The 19,013-nt window shown below is 43.0% G+C and overlaps 1 protein-coding gene across 1 annotated transcript in view; it reads left to right on the top strand.

Moving 5' to 3' along the window:
- Window positions 1–6,167: 6,167 nt before the first annotated feature.
- LOC126470726 (toll-like receptor 6) overlaps window positions 6,168–19,013 on the top strand; it is a 372,307-nt gene continuing 359,461 nt past the window's right edge. Inside the window, 4 exon segments of the mRNA XM_050098730.1 lie at window positions 6,168–6,193; window positions 6,290–6,432; window positions 6,524–6,626; window positions 6,670–10,410. Coding sequence (XP_049954687.1) covers window positions 6,168–6,193; window positions 6,290–6,432; window positions 6,524–6,626; window positions 6,670–10,393 — 3,996 coding nt within the window. The 3' untranslated portion in view covers window positions 10,394–10,410.

The following is a 19,013-nucleotide window of genomic DNA, read 5'->3' as shown; positions in this document are numbered from 1 at the left end:
AAAGGAGTTGCATGTGTTCAGATCTGCAGAATATGACGGCCAATCGAGGCCCATGCCAGTGGGCTCTGGGTACCCCAGACCCAAAATGCAGTCCCGAAAGTGCTCCTCCAGGACATCAAACACTCTCCTGCTTCGATTGAGTCGAGCTCCGTCTTGCAAGAACCATGTCTTGCCGAAATCAGAGTCACTTTGGATGATGGAGATGAAATCATCTTCCAAAACTCTCACGTACCGTTCGGCAGACACCTTGCCATCAAGGAATATCACACTGATTATACTGTGACTAGACACTGCACACCACACATTCACCCGTTGAGGTAGAAGATACTTCTCGATCGTGAAATACAGATTCTCAGTTTCCCAAATGCATCAATTTTACTTATTGACGAACCCATCCAAATGAAAGTTGGCTTCGTCGCTAAACAAAACTATACTGCGCATACTAATTCCCATCATGCCCCGCGGCCAACCGTGCACTTTGAACGTCCTAACGCAAACCGTGCAGAAGTTATACGAGGGGCGTTTGAAAAGTCGGTGCAAAAAATAAAAACTACTTACGAGTTTGTGGTGAACCTTTTTTATTTTTCGACATAGTCTCCTTTTAGACTTATACATTTCGTCCAACACTGTCCTAATTTGTCGATCCCTTGCGAATAATGGGAATTGTCCAAGTCTGCAAAATAGCTATTAGTTGCTACAGTCACCTCCTCGTTTGAATAAAATCTTTGTCCTGCCAGCCATTTCTTCAAATTTGGGAACAAATAGTAGTCCGAGGGAGCCAAGTCGGGACAACAGGAGCGGGGGGGGGGGGGGGGGGGACGAGTTGGAATGGAATCCTATTTCCACTAATTTTGCGACCACAACAGCTGAGGTGTGTGCTCGTGCATTGTCGTAACGGAAAAGGACTTTTTTGCGGTTCAGTCGCCGGCGTTTTTCTTGCAGCTCGGTTTGCAAACGGGCCAATAACGATGGGTAATATACACGTGTAATAGTTTTACCCTTTTCCAAATAGTTTATGAGGATTATCCCTTGCGAATCCCAAAAGACAGTCGCCATAACCTTTCCGGTCGAAGGAATGGTCTTCACCCTTTTAGTGCAGATTCTCCCTTGGTAACCCGTTGTTTAGATTGTTGTTTGGGCTCAGAAGTACAGTAATGTATCAATGTTTCATTCACCGTGACGAAACGACGCTTTAAGTCCTGCGGATCTTCCTGAACAGCTCCAAACCATCCTTGCAACACTTCACACGATTCAGTTTTTGGTCAAGCGTGAGCAATCGCGGAACCCATCTTGCGGATAGCTTTCTCATGTCCAAATGTTTATGCAAAATATTATGTACCCATTCATTCGAGGTGCTCACAGCGCTAGCAATCTCACGTGCCTTAACTCTTCTGTCATCCATCACTATATCATGGATTTTATCAATAATTTCTGGAGTCGTAACCTCCACAGGGCGTCCAGAACGTTCAGCATCACCTGTGCCCATATGACCACTCCAAAAATTTTGAAACTATTTATAAACTGTTCTATTCGAAGGTGTAGAGTTACAGTAATGTTTATCAAGCTTCCCTTTAGTCTCCTGAGGTGTCTTCCCTTTCATAAAGTAATGTTTAATCACCATAAGAAATTCGTTTTTGTCCATTTTTTGACGATCACTCGATTCCCTTGATTCACATTAATGCCAAACACAAAAAAAAATGGACTAGTATGGCTGAAACTTGGTGTGCGTTCTTTCCAAAGATGCTACTAACTAAACATGACCTCGATACGCGCCGATGGTGCCATCTCTTGGACTTTGCACGGACTTTTCTAACGCCCCTCGTATGAATATGAAGATGGTATCTGTTCTTTCGGATGCGTACAGTGTTTGCAGCTGCCTCAGGAGTTCTTTGTTTCCCGACAGCATACATAGCAGAAGATAGAGAAGACGCTCTATATACCAGACGTGTGTTCTACTCAAGTCAGTCCAAGGGAGGGTCCGTATATTGATCAGCAACATCTAAACTGCGTAATGAGTACTTCATGTGCGCAGTAGTTACTTCAACAATGCCTGTGCGCATGAAGCTGCCTTGATGAGTGAATTTCTTGCGGGTGAAGAAATCAACCGTATATATAGAACACCGAAGTCTTAGGACAGAGTTCATGACGACAGAAACTCAAAACGAAATCTACACCTCCAAATTTAGATTTTCTGTAGTTTCGTAGCGGTCGCGCGGTTCCACATTGAAGCGCCTAGAACCGCTCTGCCACACCGGCCGGCCAGGACAATTACACTCCATACAGTTTGATTCGTGTGTAACAGCTGTTCTAGCTTTGCTACGAATTTACGAAATTACGTGTAGGTATACATCATTTCCACGTAGTCGACCATATGCCTGTTCTACACTTCCCCACTCCCGAACAAAAAAATGGTTCAAATGGCTCTGAGCACTATGGGACTCAACTGCTGAGGTCATTAGTGCCCTAGAACTTAGAACTAGTTAAACCTAACTAACCTAAGGATATCACAAACATCCATGCCCGAGGCAGCATTCGAACCTGCGACCGTAGCGGTCTTGCGGTTCCAGACTGCAGCGCCTTAAACCGCACGGCCACTTCGGCCGGCCCCACTCCCGAACACCCACACAGTCCACACACCAACAAGAGAGGTAGTGGAACGGTTAGCATCCTGATCTCGCATTCGGGAGTGTGGATATAGGTATTTTGTGGTTTCGTTATAAGGAAAAAGTGGTATGTTTAAAAGGACACGGCCGATTGCACCCACCTTCATTCGCCCAATCGGAGCACATGCTCCATCATTAATGACTTAGTCGTCGCCGGGATGTTAAACCAAATTTTCTTTTTAATTAGCCGGTCGGCGTGGCCGAGCGGTTCTAGGCGCTTCAGTCCGGAACCGCGCTGCTGCTACGGTCGCAGGTTCGAATCCTGCCTCGGGGATGGATGTGTGTGATGTCCTTAGGTTAGTTAGGTTCAAGTAGTTCTAAGTTCTAGGGGACTGATGACCTCAGATGTTAAGTCCCGTAGTGCTCAGAGCCATTTGAACTAACCTTTTTCCTTTCGTCAAGGGATCGCTTTGTAAGCAAGATAATATGGCAGATATGTTCATCAAACACCATAGAGAAACGTTACAAGAAAGACGTTGTACATAAAGGAGAGGTTTAGTGTTAAAATGCTGATAGCGTGGGTGGAGGGGAGGAGGCGGACGTCGTACTATAAGTCATCTAAGTTGGTTATGTGGTTTAGATGCAGATAGCAGAAAGCTGTGTGTGTAAGTCACGTTTCTTATATTAAGGTCCGAGACGTTTTTTGAGAGCTTGCACCTTCACCTTAGTACAGATGATTTCTGCAAGCTATATGCCTTGAATCGTCTACTTTCGGTTTCCTCCTGCAAATAATTACAGTGTAACTTAAACTTTTCAAAAATGAGACTGAGGTGAAATGTTTCAAAGCATGACACTTGTAAAAGATGCTACACAAAAGCCGGCCGCTATGGCCAAGCCGTTCTAAGCGCTTCAGTCCGGAACCGCGCTGCTGCTACGGTCGCAGGTTCCAATCCTGCCTCGAGCATGGATGTGTGTGATGTCCTTAGGTTAGTTAGGTTTAAGTAGTTCTACGTCTAGCGGACTGATGACATCAGATGTTAAGTCCCATAGTGCTTACAGCTATTTGAACCATTTGCTGCACAAAAAGAAACAGTGGCAACTTACACAAACGATTAATGTGAGGCTGTTACCCTAAACTATCGTAAGAGCTCACTGATATACTGGCTGACTGGTATAGAGCTACTTTCATTTATGTGACAGCAATAATATGTAAGAAAATCAAATGAATCGATTACGAAACAAATATAATATTTTCTACGAGAAAAATATATTTGTAAGAACTCTTCGAAAATGTAAGACCTGTGTCCATAATATCTACATATTTATTAGATATGTAATGTAGACAGTTTAGTGTCTTTTAATATGTACCCTTACGTACTTACGTATTACATGTTTACTTATAATACACTACCCATCTTTAGTTCTAAGATCTCTCGGCAGCTTTTGTAACTCGGTACAGTACAGTGATACAAGAGTGTGTATGTGATATCGTATTCTCGTACATCGTATGCTGTCATCAGCTGACGTGTAACGTTATCCCTAGTTACAATATCTGAATTCAGTGCAGTTTCCGAATACTAAATTAAATATTTTATAGCAGAAATAAACCTGGAGCAGACGACTGGCTTTGTCCAGTTGCAACACACATTAAACTCTCTACTGCATCCGTCGCAACGTAAGGGTCATTACAAAAAACTGATTTTCGCAGATAACTGTTGTACTGTATTGTATGTGACATACCCCTCTTGGGCTTTATACGACATTTGCGTTGCCACAGAGAGAAATACGACCGTTAATAACGATCGCTGGCCCGTACCCGTTTGTAAGTGGCAAGCATTTTGTAACTTAATGGCGGAGCATTAGTTATGTGATGACATGTGAACTTGTTATCTAAAGGAAAATTAACGTCACACATGATGTAGAAGTATTAGATTAAGATTATCCATTACGGAGACCTTAGATCCCGTGATTGTTAATTGAATGGAAATAAGTTACATAAAACTGCAACCAGTCACTTTTTTGAACAATTATGTTCTATTCCATGAACAGGTTTTAGAACCTTTTCACGTTCATCATCAGATGGTTTCTGGAGGTTACATCACTATTTCTAGCACAATGCTGGGTGCCGTAAGCCAGCACCCAGCATTATGCTAGAAACAATGATGTAACCTCCAGAAACCATTTGTAGATGAACCTGAAAAGGTTCGAAAACCTGTTCATGCAATAAAACATAATTGTTCAGAAGTATTAGAATTTTCAGAAAGTGAGAGAAGAGATGCTTCCGACTATTTCTTTCATTACTATGTATGTCATCACGACCAGCTTTTATTGGGAAGCAAAGCTCAGTTGTTGTCTACAGTAAACAGTCGTATTACGAATGTTTTTGAATGTTACTGTTGACTCGTTTACTCAAAACATTTCATGGTTGTGGGTGATTTTAGAAATGTATAGTCAGCCTTCTTTAATTTAAGTACCGGATGATCAAAAAGTGAGTATAAATTTGAAAACTTAATAAACCACGGTATAATGTAGATAGAGAGGTAAAAATCGACACACATGCTTGGAATGACATAGGGTTTTATTAGAACATAAAAAAAACACTCCATATTGCTAGACTCGTGAAAGATCTCTTGCGCGCGTCGTTTGGTGATGATCGTGTGCTCGTCATGCTTGGCCTCCCAGGTCCCCAGACCTCAGTCCATGCGATTATTGGCTTTGGGGTTGCCTGAAGTCGCAAGTGTATCGTGATAGACCGACATCTCTAGGGATGCTGAAAGACACGATAACTCCGGACGTGCTTTACAGTGCTGTTCACAACATTATTCCTCGACTACAGCTATTGTTGAGGAATGATGGTGGACATATCGAGCATTTCCTTTGTATAACTTTGTTATGCTAATTATTGCTATTTGCTGTTTAGCGCCCGAAAACCTCAAACCACACGCACCTTATTGCTATTCTGATCAGATAAGCACCATCTGTCGGACATTTTTTGAACGTTTGTATTTTTTTGGTTCCAGTAAAACCCCTTGTCATTCCAAGCATGTGTGTCAATTTGGGCCTCACTATCTACATTATTCCGTGATTTATTCAGTTTTCAAATTTATACTGACTTTCGGATCACCCAGTATTTCGCATAATAACATCGTCGTAGTAAACACCAATACCGTGAAAAGTGCAGTTCAAAACGGATGTTCGTGCTGATGAGCAATCGGACGTGAAATACTTCGGTTGTCCTGAACCAGTGAACGTCAAAAGTAATTAAAGGAAAACAGTTATCAACCAGACGCTTACCACATAAGACGTAATTTGCACGCGGCCTGATTTTTAAATGCATATCTGTGTTATTTACTGGGTTACGAAGTTACAAGGGAAGGAGAAACAGCGCAGAGACACTCGCTCGTGAGTTCTTTCCCCTCATATACGCGTACCCATTCGCAAGGGTGAACTGGAAAAGCATTTTCTCGCGGAAAGAAGAGTATGCTCTAGCGTCTCCAGGGAAAAAAGATCCCTAAAGCGTGTGATTTCGCGGCAGCGAAGTAACCCCGAAGTGACGCGGCGCAAATGCCTAAGCTGAGCGTCACAGCGGAGTGAGTGAATGTTGACGGCGCGAAGTGCACCCTGGCGCTCGGCCGCTTTCGGGCGCAGTCGGGTCGGGCCGCTACCCTACCCCCACCCTCCGACAGTTTCCACACGGCGAGAACCCGCAGTAGCCTGACACGCAGCAGCATCAGTTTCGGCTCGCGAGCCGAAGGCGGCGGACGCGTGGGGTATACATCTAGCTCCTCGCGCTATCTCTCCGTCGTGCACCCGAGCGCCGTGCCGCCGCGTAATGGGAGGACGCGATCGAGTCGCGTCCTCGGCGGTCTGACTGCGAGCAAGAGGCTGCCGTCTGCAGAAAATAGCTGTCCAGTAAGAAGATTTACGAATTCTAGAGGCCATTTCGTAAGAACGAGCGAAGGAAGACGCTGTTTATCGACTGTGCGAAAATGCCGGCACGCGGCTGGAGACGTGCGTGGCTGAGTGGGCGGTCATGCACGGGCGGCTGAGGTGAATTGCGGTGAAGCTGCGGCCGCAGGGCAATGGCACCGTCTCCGGTGGCCGTCAGTCTGGCGCTGCTGGCCGTGGGTGTGGTTGTGGCCGAGCAGGCGCCGCCGCCGCCGCCACCCCCGCTGCGCTACGAGGCGCCCGACGACTGCAAGTGGCAGCGGCTGCGCGACTCGGCCGACGTGGCCCTCACGTGCAAGCTGCGCACCGTCAACAGCGAGTTCGACACGACTAACTTCAGCGTGATCCCGGCCGAGCACACGACGTCGCTGCACGTGGAGTGCGACGCGTCGGTGCGGTGGCGCAGCTCTGTCGAGGAGCGCGGGCTGGCGCACCTGTCGCGGTTGCGAGAGCTGGCCGTCGACTACTGCAAGCTGGCCAAGTGGCCCTCGGCGGCCCTCGCCGGCCTCCGCGACCTGCGCAACCTCACCGTCCGCACGCACAACTCCGACTGGCCCGCCTTCAGCCTCGAGATGTCGCCGCGAAGCTTCGACCCCGTGCCGCAGCTCGAGAGACTCGATCTCAGCTTCAACAACATCTGGTCCTTCCCCGACGGCATCTTCTGTCCGTTGACAACGTTGGTCACTCTAAACGTCAGCTGGAACCGGCTGCAGGACATAACTGAGATGGGCTTTCGCGAAAGGGTGGCCGTACCTCAACCGTTAATGAGTTCTCCAGACGAACAGACGCCGGAGACCGCCCAACAGGTCCCCAAGGAACCGCCGTGTGGACTCGATATCCAAGTGCTGGACGCATCATTTAATCAGTTCGTGTTGATGCCACCGAACGGCTTCAGCACCCTCCGGCGTTTACGAGCTCTACTTCTCCACGACAACTCCATCACTACCGTTGCCGACAAAGCGCTCGGAGGACTCAAATCGCTGCAGGTATTTGACCTTTCTAATAATGGAGTAGTTGCACTTCCCCCTGAGCTCTTCCTCGACTGTTCGTCAGTAATAAAAGAAATACACCTTCAGAATAATTCCATTAGTGTGCTTGCTCCGAAACTCTTCACTAACCTTGGCCACCTGCTTCTTTTAGATCTTTCCAGCAACGAACTAACTAGTGCTTGGATCAACAGTGAAACATTTTCTGGACTGATACGACTTGTTCTCCTAAACCTGTCGCATAATCGGATATCAAAGCTAGATCCGTCTTTTTTCCGTGATCTGTACACCCTACAGATACTTAACCTGAACCACAATGAACTGGAAGCTATACCTGCGGACACATTTTCTCCTATGAACAACCTACATACTTTGTCACTTTCTCACAACAAGATCAGTCAGCTGGATGCATATGCACTTAACGGATTGTTTGTGTTGAGCCTTCTCTCTATCGACAACAACCATCTTAAAGATATTCACCCTGAGGCATTTCGTAATTGTAGCAGCTTGCAAGATCTGAATCTGAACGGCAACGCGCTCACATCTGTTCCAAAGGCCTTGCACGAGATGCGTCTCTTACGAACTGTAGATTTAGGGGAGAATCTCATTAAAGACTTAGACGATCCGGGATTTTCTGGGATGAATAATCTGTACGGATTACGGCTCATAGGAAACCATCTCACGAATATAAGTAAAAACGTTTTTGACGAACTCCCGTCCTTGCAGATACTCAATCTAGCGCGAAACAAAATACAACATGTCGAACAGGGCGCATTTGATGACAGCAAAAATTTGCAGGCCATTAGGCTAGATGCCAACTTGCTGACAGATATTAACGGCCTCTTCGTAAATGTGCACAGTCTGCTGTGGCTGAATATATCTGACAACAATTTAAGCTGGTTCGATTACGCTCTCGTCCCAATGAGCTTACAGTGGCTCGACATGCACAAAAACAACATAGAAGAACTCGGCAACCACTACAGACTGGAAGAAAGGTTACGAATACAGACGCTGGACGTCAGCTTCAACAAACTAACGCACATCTCTGAAGCTTCGATTCCAGACAGTGTAGAGTTGTTATTTCTAAACGATAACCTGATACACACTGTCGAGCCACACACTTTCTTAAAGAAAGTTAACCTCACAAGGGTAGACTTGTACGCAAATCAGATTGTGACGATGGAACTGAACGCTATGCTTCTGTCACCGATAGAAGACGGTAAGCCGCTGCCTAGCTTCTACATAGGGGGAAACCCGTTCCAATGCGACTGCGACATGGAGTGGCTCCAGCGAATCAACAGCCTCGACCATTTGCGCCAGCACCCGCACGTCAAGGATCTGGAGAGCATATACTGCAAGCTCATCTACAATCGTCACCGTACTTACATACCACTGGTGGAAGCCGAGCCGTCACAGTTTCTGTGTACGTACAAGACTCACTGCTTCGCCCTGTGCCACTGTTGCGACTTCGACGCGTGCGACTGCGAGATGACGTGCCCGCCAAATTGTACCTGTTACCACGACGAGTCTTGGGCCGCTAACATCGTCGATTGTACGAATGCAGACTACACCGAAATGCCGGTTAACATCCCGATGGACGCCACAGAGGTCTACATAGACGGGAATAATTTCGGAGAAATATCCAGCCACTCTTTCATCGGAAGAAAAAATCTGAAGATTCTGTACGCTAATAATTCGAACATAGAGGCCATATATAACAACACGTTCAGCGGTCTGTGGCAATTGAGTATTTTACACCTAGAAAAAAATCGGTTGAGGGAGCTGCAAGGTTTCGAACTGGAGAAACTGGAGAACCTGCACGAATTGTACCTACAGGACAACGAACTCCGCAGGATCAACAACCGAACCTTCGTGCGCATGAAACAGCTGCAAGTGCTGCGCCTGGACGGGAACCAGCTGACTAGATTCGAGGTGTGGGTGCTGTCGCAGAACCCGTACCTGGTGGAGATCGGGCTGACGGGGAACCCCTGGTCGTGCGACTGCGAGTACACGCGGCAGTTCCGCAGCTGGCTGCGCGCCAACTACGGCAAGGTGGAGGGCGCGTCGGCCGTGGTGTGCGCGCTGGGGCCGGCCGTGGCGCAGCTGGACGCGGCCACGTGCGCCGCGCTGGTGGCCAGCGTGACGAAGGCGGTGGGCCGGCGCGACGTGCACGACTACCTGCCTCTGTCGCTGCTCGCGCTCGCCGGCCTGCTCGCAGCCGTGGCCGCGCTCTCCGCCGCTCTCTACTACCGCCGCCAGCTACGCGCCTGGGCCACGTCGCGCTGCCGCTTCCGTAACTGCTACGAGGCCACCGCCTCCTTCCACGAGGACCACGCTGACCGCCTCTTCGACGCCTACGTCAGCTACAGCGTCAAAGACGACGCCTTCGTCAGCCAGGTGCTGGCGCCGGGCCTCGAGCAGGGCGACCCCCCGTTCCGGCTGTGCCTGCACTACCGCGACTTCAACGTCAGCGCCTACATCGCCGACACCGTCGTCGAGGCGGTCGAATCGTCGCGGCGCACCGTCGTCGTCCTCTCCAAGAACTTCGTACAGTCCGAGTGGTGCCGCTTCGAGTTCAAGTCGGCGCTGCACCAGGTGCTGAAGGAGCGCCGCCGCCGCCTGGTGGTGGTCTCGCTGGGCGACGTGTCGCAGCGCGACCTGGACCCCGACCTGCGGCTCTATCTGAAGACGGCCACCGTCGTGGAGTGGGGAGACCGGTTGTTCTGGCAGAAGCTGCGCCTCGCCATGCCCGACGCCAAGAAGGGCGCGCGCGGCCGCGGAAGCGCCAGGGCGCGCCAGCCGCCGCCGGCACGCTTCCCCCGGGACGCCCCGCAGCCACAGCCGCTGTGGGCGTAGCGCATATTCCGCCGCAGGTACGTCCATTCTCCTTTCTGCCACTACGCCTCGTCTGCACCTAGCCAATTACCGATCTACCATTTACCGAAACTTTTATTCCCTTCTTTTCGTATGTTTCCCTTCCCTGACAATTTTCCCGTACTTGGAATCCACAGACTGTCCTTACCAGTCATAGATTTAGCATTCGTAAGAAATTTTGTGTGGCCTGATGCCGTTATTGTCACAACACTGTCATTTTAGGGTGAGAGAAAAAGTCGTGTGTATCAACTGTATGGTTCGGCACGTAACAATTCCTTGTTGTATATCTATATTGTTCTGAAATCAACTTGTGAAGAATGCTGCTCCACGTCAGATCTTTGGGCAATATATCGAAATTTTAATAACAGTAACAATAACAAAATTCAACTTTGTCTCGCTGACCTGGAAACATTAATTTTGCTTTTAGACATTCGTCAATCAGACATAGACGGCGAGTAAACTTGCGAACATTGGATCACCAGTCATTTCCTGGCTAGTAAAACTGTCAATAAGCACGAAAATTCAGAGATCTGTTTATACGCCAAGAAATGAGATGTGAACTTTCGCCGATTCGTTTGTTCGTCGTACAGTCTGAACTGAAGATAATCTAAGATTTAAAATAACGTCTTTTGTATCTGTACAACGAAGTTTTGTTGTTTTTCCTTTTATTATTTAGTCAAACCACTCGTTCACTCGTTTGTTAGTCGTGTATTTCAGACTCTAATCGATTAGGAAGTTTGCAATTCGAGAACTTCATTATGCTTTCCCACTGCCCTTCCTCTTCTACATTTCGCTGTTATCTCCTACCATTTTTATCATCGTCATGCATGTAAACGTTATTCGTTCACTCACGCACATGGACTGAATATTATCATTCCTGATTCCTGATCATGGGTACCAAATGATGCCACTGATGTCTATGACTTCGTACAAGTACATATCTGATTCAGAGTTCGAATGAATTGTTGATGTACTAGTAAATCTCTTTGTACGGAACCCAAATAAGTGACAATTGTAACGAGAGTGTCTCGTTACTTAAGTATGACTCAAGATTTACGTGATCCTATTTCTGACGAATTAGTACTAGTGAGAACAGGCAATTAAAATTCAATAAGTTACTCATGACGAAGATATGTGATAACATCTGTAATTAAGCTTACAGATAAGCCTTCCACATATTTCAACCAACTGTTTTTATCAGATTCAGAGTGTGGCGAACTTCGACAGTTAAATGTCGCTGTAAGACTTCAGAGAACTCCATACATTGTATTATCAGCGAGTGTTTGCAGCATAACACTCCCATTTTCTGAAACTGAGTAATTTGTATGTGCCTGTATGGTTTTCCCGCAGAAAAGGATAAAGACTGGGTGACAAAGGTAAAGCTTGTTCCTAAGTGCGATGACAAGAGTGTTTATTTCAGGATTCGTAATTACAGTTACACTGGTTGACGCCAGTACAGCCAGTTTATATTAGTTATTTGGTTGTTCCTGCAAATTATCCTATTTGGGTTCCGAGTAGATCCTCTACTCTTCACGCAGCCCTTCTCGTAGGTGAGTATCGTCTTGCAGGTCCTCTACGTTTAACGTTTATGTAACACCGAATAAATAATTAACCTCCAGGCACCAAATTTACTCCGTAGCTCACGATTTTTTTGGAAATTTGTGGTGTCATCGGTGTCTCACGGAGAAAGATGAAAATCTAGTACATAGAAGTTCCTGATAAAAGTTTTGGGAGTATTTTTTTCTCCAGTGACTTTAATATCCTTTATTTTTTACTACGATTTTGAGTCCCATGCTGGCATGTCGGATGATGGTGAGAGCATAAGCAACCAACCGATTAAACATGCGGAAAACAATGTTTTAATTATTAATGATTCACAGACAATATTATATGCGATACTTATGTTGTACTCGCTTCTCCTTCTTTTTGCTGAAGCTGCTACTGTCACATTACTATAGTCTTTCATATTCTTTTTATTGCTGTAAGTTAGGAAGTAGCTTAAAAAGTAATGAAACGATGACCCATTACGTCGGCAAACTTATTTAATTTTTAGCTACTTTCGTTGAGAACGATGTAAACAGGTCACAATAAATACGGTAATAAATGCCATTACATATTGCTCTTGCCTTTTCGTATTAGGCAATTCAGGATTAGTGGGGAATTACGACGTAATTGATGTAGTGCATGCTGCAGCTCCCCTAACTTGGTAGCGAGACGCTGTCATTTATTAGCTCGTAGTAAATAATGCCGGTTATAAACTGCCGGAACGCTGACACGCTTTCTTGGCGTGCTAGGGGAGCTCCGTTAAGCTGCGGATTGTATGAAGCGACACTGCAACGGCAATGCCTTGCCTTCCTTTATTGTATGACGGGTTCGCCACCACAATGTATTGCTAGCAAAGTCTCTCTGCTCAGCTAAAATCATCAACAAAATTAATCGTGCGGATATGAAGTTTTATAGCCCGCACGGTTCACCACAATAGCACAACTATGTTGTAAATTATATCATTCACGTACAATATTACTCGGAGATTTTTAGATACTTAATCTCGTATGTTGTTAAATACACTAATGCTGCAATGATAAGAGATATGTTCCTCATGCGAAGGACGCGAAGGTAATGGTGGCGAGTCAATAAATTGTGTTATCTTTGATATGTGCCTGTCTGCTGAACGAAGATGAAAGATCAGTTTTTTTGTGAACGGTAAACCGGTAACGACTAGCAAAGAGGAAAATGACATATTAGCGTGAAAATGCATATGTTGCAAAAACCATGACCAGTACTTCCATGTATGTATAACGGTTTTGCTTTATGCATAACTTGTCGATTTTTTTATTTCAGAAAGTGACATGTATTTCAGGAGATGTCTAATTTAGAAAATGAATGCTGTACAGCGTCATACAAATATTGAGTACTCAGTGGGCACGGTTTTCTAGAGGGTGAGATGTAAATTATTATATTGTTATCTAAGGCATGCGATCCCTGGAATTAGTGAATTTCGATGTATGAAAAATAAAGTTTTTATCAGTTTCTGAAAGAACGCTTGATCCGCCACATTCTGTTGTTCCTTAAATAGTTTTCAGTTATATTTTGTAACAGTAGCGAGCACCACACGCTACTAAAATGACTTTGTGTATTCTACACATTCCACCGTACACAATGTTTTTTTGTTTTTTCCTTTAGCAGTGTGACCTACTGAAAAAGTAACGGGTTTTGTATTTTTCCAGTTCCATGCACTCTGTTATACCTATAAACGTGTTTTGTATATACGCATTTCAGTGACTGAAGAAAGGCTACGAGAATATTCCTTTGTGTATGTTTCACACACAAGTTCTTTGTAATTATCTGCAGAACATATATTGGAGCAGTATAACGTGTTTTTCTGGTTTTCAGCTGAGCTGTCTCTAAAACAGGATGTTGTTTGTCCCTTAATACTGACAGTTTTATCGATAATAATAACTTTTATACAGTCCAGTTGTTAAATAGTTTCCACCATTAAATTTATTTCAGTGATATAACGATTTGCAAAATATTATTCAATACTTAACGTATACTGACGAATTTCCTTCAGTATAAAGACAGTCAAAGATCCGTCAACCCAAAATCTGTGAAATAGTTCTAAGTAATGGAACAGAAACGCATTAGGTCATAAGACTTATAAATTTAATTTACTAAATCCAAGCCCATAACTATTGTTTGTGTTTGTTCCTGCAACGCCGTATTACGTTTCGTTATTGCTTGTTAATATTTTGGAACTAAAAGTGTCATCTTCTATTGAAAGCATTACTTAAAGTAGTTTTCTGCAGTGCATTTCTACATTTTACAGCCCAGCCATACTTACCTGAAATATTAATTGTTATTGATATACGTTGGAATTCATGCGTATAAAATTAGTGATAGTCCAGGTATTCCAGTTCTTTCCAATATGTTGTATATGGAACTTGCGCCTGAAAGCTAAAACAAAAAACATAGCTATTTTGTGGGAAGGAATGAAAGCTTTGAAACAGCCTCGTGTAGATCCGTTGATGCAGAAATATTATAGCAATGGACAGCGCTTTGTCTGAAGTAGTGAGGAAATTACGACCGAGTTGCCACTGCGTCTCCTGTCTCCTTCTTTGCTTCTTATTAGTCATTACGAGCTCGAAGAAATTTAATTTCTGAGAGGATGTTTCTTCTTACAGATTGACTAGTGACGTGATCTGAGATACTAACAGGTTGATCATTGAATGATATTCGTGTTAAGGTATCTTGAAAAATTTTCGTAGGTTCTCATAGCTGACAGTTACTGTTACTTCTTTAATCTCAAGTGGAGTTCTATGTGTGCGCCTGCCGAAATATCGCCCTTTGCATTCCAGTAAGTTATTTAAACGCTCTATACACCAGGTAAACCCTAAGTTTCACTGGGTTCCAAATGTTGTTGCTCTCCTGTTATCAGCTAATAGGAAATGAATCACTATATTTCATGAGAAGCAATATTTGTGTTGTATCTAGGAGACAGGAAGTCATGACTAAAAATTTTGCGTCTCGCTCCTTATTCAAGTGCTCAAAAGCTTCTTAATTAAATTGCTTCATTGGTAATGTTTCTTCAAAACACTGTTCAGTAAACTTACTCTTCCTTGCAGTATTCACATTTCTGTGGATGACGGGTTACGGATGGCAACGTTGAAATTAAGTGTCAAAGATGTTGCTACCAAGCTCAGAACTCGAGAGTTTTTCATCAAACGTATGGTCATGCATTAATCTCGTCGAGTGCCAAATCGTCAACGATAACTTTATTTTTGAATATAGAGGCCTTGACGTTATTAGGTGGAACGACACGATTTGCTACCGAATACTTTGAACATTTTGTAGCATTATATTGTTTGCAAATACGTAATTCTCGAATAATTGAGTCACTGAAAGATTTTTATGACGTGCAGTCTTCTGAAATGGACTTTTGTTCAGCAGCCAGCTCAAATATAATTTAATGCTATTGAACTCAGCTGTAACGTAATATTTGTGTGTATAAAAGTGCAGGCATTGTAAAAGTAGCAGTAAGTTCGTAATACGAACCAATATAACCACTGAAGTTTTATGTTACTATGCAGAAACGGGAAGCCTCAGCACAATGCCTTCAAATGCGTACGAGTACGACGATCTAATAAAAAAGAAATGCTTCTACAAAACATTTAAATAATTTTCGTTGGAACTGACAGCTTAAATCGACCACATACTGGCTTACATCGTATTGATAACAAGTTGCATGTAACGTATGGATAATAAAGAAGACGGCAGATTGGGACGAATGGAATCAGAGCTAAGGCGATTAAACGTTTCATGAAGTACTGATCGAGTCGACGACAAGGCGTTTAAATAACTGTTTTTAAAAATGTCTGTCAACGTCCTTATTCTTCGTGGTATCAGTATCTCTGAAATATTTTCAGTTTTCAAGTTTGATTTAGACGCATAGGGCAAATTCAAAACAGTTCGTCTAGCAGAAAGTGATAATAAAACTTCGAAACTTTTTAGAAGTGATTAACTTGGATCATACTCTCTGCATCTTGGCCTCCGCTCTGTACCTGTTGCATGTGGTCTCTATTTACAAATACGTAGAGGGTTCGTACACATTTCGTCTATGAAAAGGTCCATTGATAAGCTTCACAGATAACTTTGCTCTACTAAAGGATAATTTCGTAACATTTATTATTTAATAAAAACAGGGCGCTACATGGCATTCACGTATTATACAATGCGCAAATCTTGCAGGCTAGTTTTGGATAAGAATATAATAATTATGTTCAAATTACGCTATGAAACGTAATACCTTCCACTAACTTGAAAATCAGTGTTGAAAAAATGTAGGTGACGGAAGTGAACATTTGGTATTAGTTAATATAAGGAATTGTAAGGTAACAAAATCATGTGGACCAAGGCAGGGGCGTTTAAAAAGAAATATAATGAAAAGTATGAAATGATAATAACGAGTGATATATATATATATATATATATATATATATATATATATATATATATATATATATATGTGTATGTGTGTGTGTGTGTGTGTGTGTGTGTCGGCACTTTTAACAAACAACTTTTGAGGGCTCCTGGCTTCAAAATCAATTAGATGAAACGCCCATATTCAAAATAAATTTTTTTATTTAACTTTAAAATATTTACAACGTAATTTACACAGTGTTATTTTGAATACGGTTTCTTCGAAGCTAACTTTAGGAAATCAAATCATATCCTTTCACGCAAATGTTTAACTTCATTCTCTCATTCTCTGTCCATTTGATGTACGAAGAGAATTGACAAACTGCCAGAAGTATACCAGTATTCGATAAAACTGCAAGTGCTTTGAAAACGGCCATTTACACAGCTTTTGCGTACGTCTTTCGAATTAACGACGGCTCTAATGCAGCGAATGATGCTTTTTTTTTGTTTTTTAACAAAACCTTGCTGTTACTGGGGCGGAACACAAACTCGTTTGTCCTGAGTGGCGATGGAAATCCACTTTTATTGCATTTTCCTTTCTGCGACCACAGTTGTAGGGATAATAATTTCAGTTCCTCCCGGTCGAACGTTATTTCGTATATTAGGGCAGATAAAACTATATTCATGGATATCAATATTTTTATACACCGCTGCTCCTGCAATGTAAAGTAATAAAACGTTTTCGGGCAGGAAAACAATCAGAAGAGCACAATGGCGTCTGAAAAAAAGAATAATAATAATGTAACATCAGATTGCAACATAACGTTTTGTTTCTTGAATGTTGTTGTGCGTAATGGGATCTGCACCGAAAAATCCATTACTTTTCGATAGAGTTAGCTTTGTACTCTACGGAAGGCGTATAAATAAATAGAAATGACATTATTTACCAAAACGATGGGCAGTCATATTCATCCATGTAGCAGCCTTTAAAAGCCACCAGTAACAATTTTTCTCTTTCACAAAATCAGTTAACAGTAGAAATATTGGGAATTGTGTAATTATTTTCGAAAACTTATGAAAATGCAGAGCACCATTGCGTTCCGTAGAGTCATAAATATGGCTGCCCGACATTAATTTAGAGAAATCAGTCATCATAGTAGTTTGATGTGTGTGATATCCAATTCAAATGTCTAGATAATGTTTGTTAATCGCATGCAGCGAAGAAGTATACACACGTGCTTTACATACGTTATAACAATAATTTGTTGCTCTAAAATGCAGCTAGTGAATAATTCTTATACTGAGAAATTTCCTCACAGGTGATTTGCATAAACTGTGTGACGGGAACTAGTTCTAGACAACGATGTTGTTTCAAAGCTACGACCGTATTATATTCCTGTTTTTAACGTATTTTCTATGTGAATTTTTGATGTTAGTTAATTATCCGCATGGATCCGGGGTCATAATGGCGAACTCTTGCTACGATATAGAACAAGTTAGTTTTACAGCTGCAGTAGGCGACACTTCCGCAGCAAAAATTATTACAACATGCTGATCATTTGTATGATTTCTTAAGCTACTTTTTTCTGTACAAACCTCTTTGACCACTTTTGCGACTGTCTCAGCAATGCCGCTTCAAGCGATTAAATTTCCATTCTACAAACCACACTGGAAGATTGTTGTATTTAACGATTATTTATTCCTACAAGAAAATAATTCCCTTTTCTGTTCCTATAGCCCGGATAAATACTTAATGTATTCAAAACTTTCTCTATAATGCTGACTTTCGATTCTGCTCCAAAGACAAACATAAACACCAGTCCTTTCTGACTTCATTATCTTTCTTTTTAACTTTTCATCTTGTGCTTCATTATTTCCTACATCTTTGGCCTGTCCCAAGTAATACTTCGAAGTGCAACCAAGGTAGTTATAAAGTGTTAGAGGACGAGGTATAAGTGGTAAAAAAAAAAAGATGTTGTGCACTCAAATAAGTTATATCGCCCAAACCTCTCCTACCAACAAATTTTACATTATGGACAGCATCTCAACGTTTTTATTTGTGGAGTTTCCTGAGAGCCTTAGCTGTTATCAACGGACATTACAAATGATTTATTTCAGTAAAGAAGTTTAAAACCCCCGATTCATTAAGAAAAGCTTCTAGGTATGAAATGGTGAAGCATCCTGTGATCCGACTTGCCCATCGACGCAGAAATAGAATCAAGTCGTTCCGAACGTTTGTGAACTGGTAGTTATAAGTAACTGCAGTGATATAAGTACAGTATTTTCGTGTATCCATCATACATATAACCGTAGCTTCGGTGCTCTTTTGGTAACACTTTTATGACTGCATAGCCAACTTCAGAAGAAGCTGAGAATTGCAATTCCATTCTCATTGTTCTTATCACAGTATGAGTCATTGGTATCTTTGTATAATGGTGTGGAACGTACTGGTTCTAAACAATCTCTTCAGTGATGTATTCGATTATATTATGATTTTCTTTTCAACATTTCAAAGAAAGACGTTATGAATGTACAAATTCTACAAGTGTGTTAGACACGTTATCAGCGTTTGTATACTCAGAGTTTACAGGTAACTGAGCAAACTAAGCATGTTTATGTGACGTTGTAATCTTAATAGTATTACTTGACGGTGAGTGCGTTAACTTATGAATTACGGGCACGGAGC

The sequence above is a fragment of the Schistocerca serialis genome, chromosome 3 (genome assembly GCF_023864345.2).
Source record: "Schistocerca serialis cubense isolate TAMUIC-IGC-003099 chromosome 3, iqSchSeri2.2, whole genome shotgun sequence".
NCBI classification, from domain to species: domain Eukaryota; kingdom Metazoa; phylum Arthropoda; class Insecta; order Orthoptera; family Acrididae; genus Schistocerca; species Schistocerca serialis.
The sequence above is the reverse complement of the archived record's forward strand: the minus strand, read 5'-3'. Positions and strand labels throughout refer to the sequence as shown.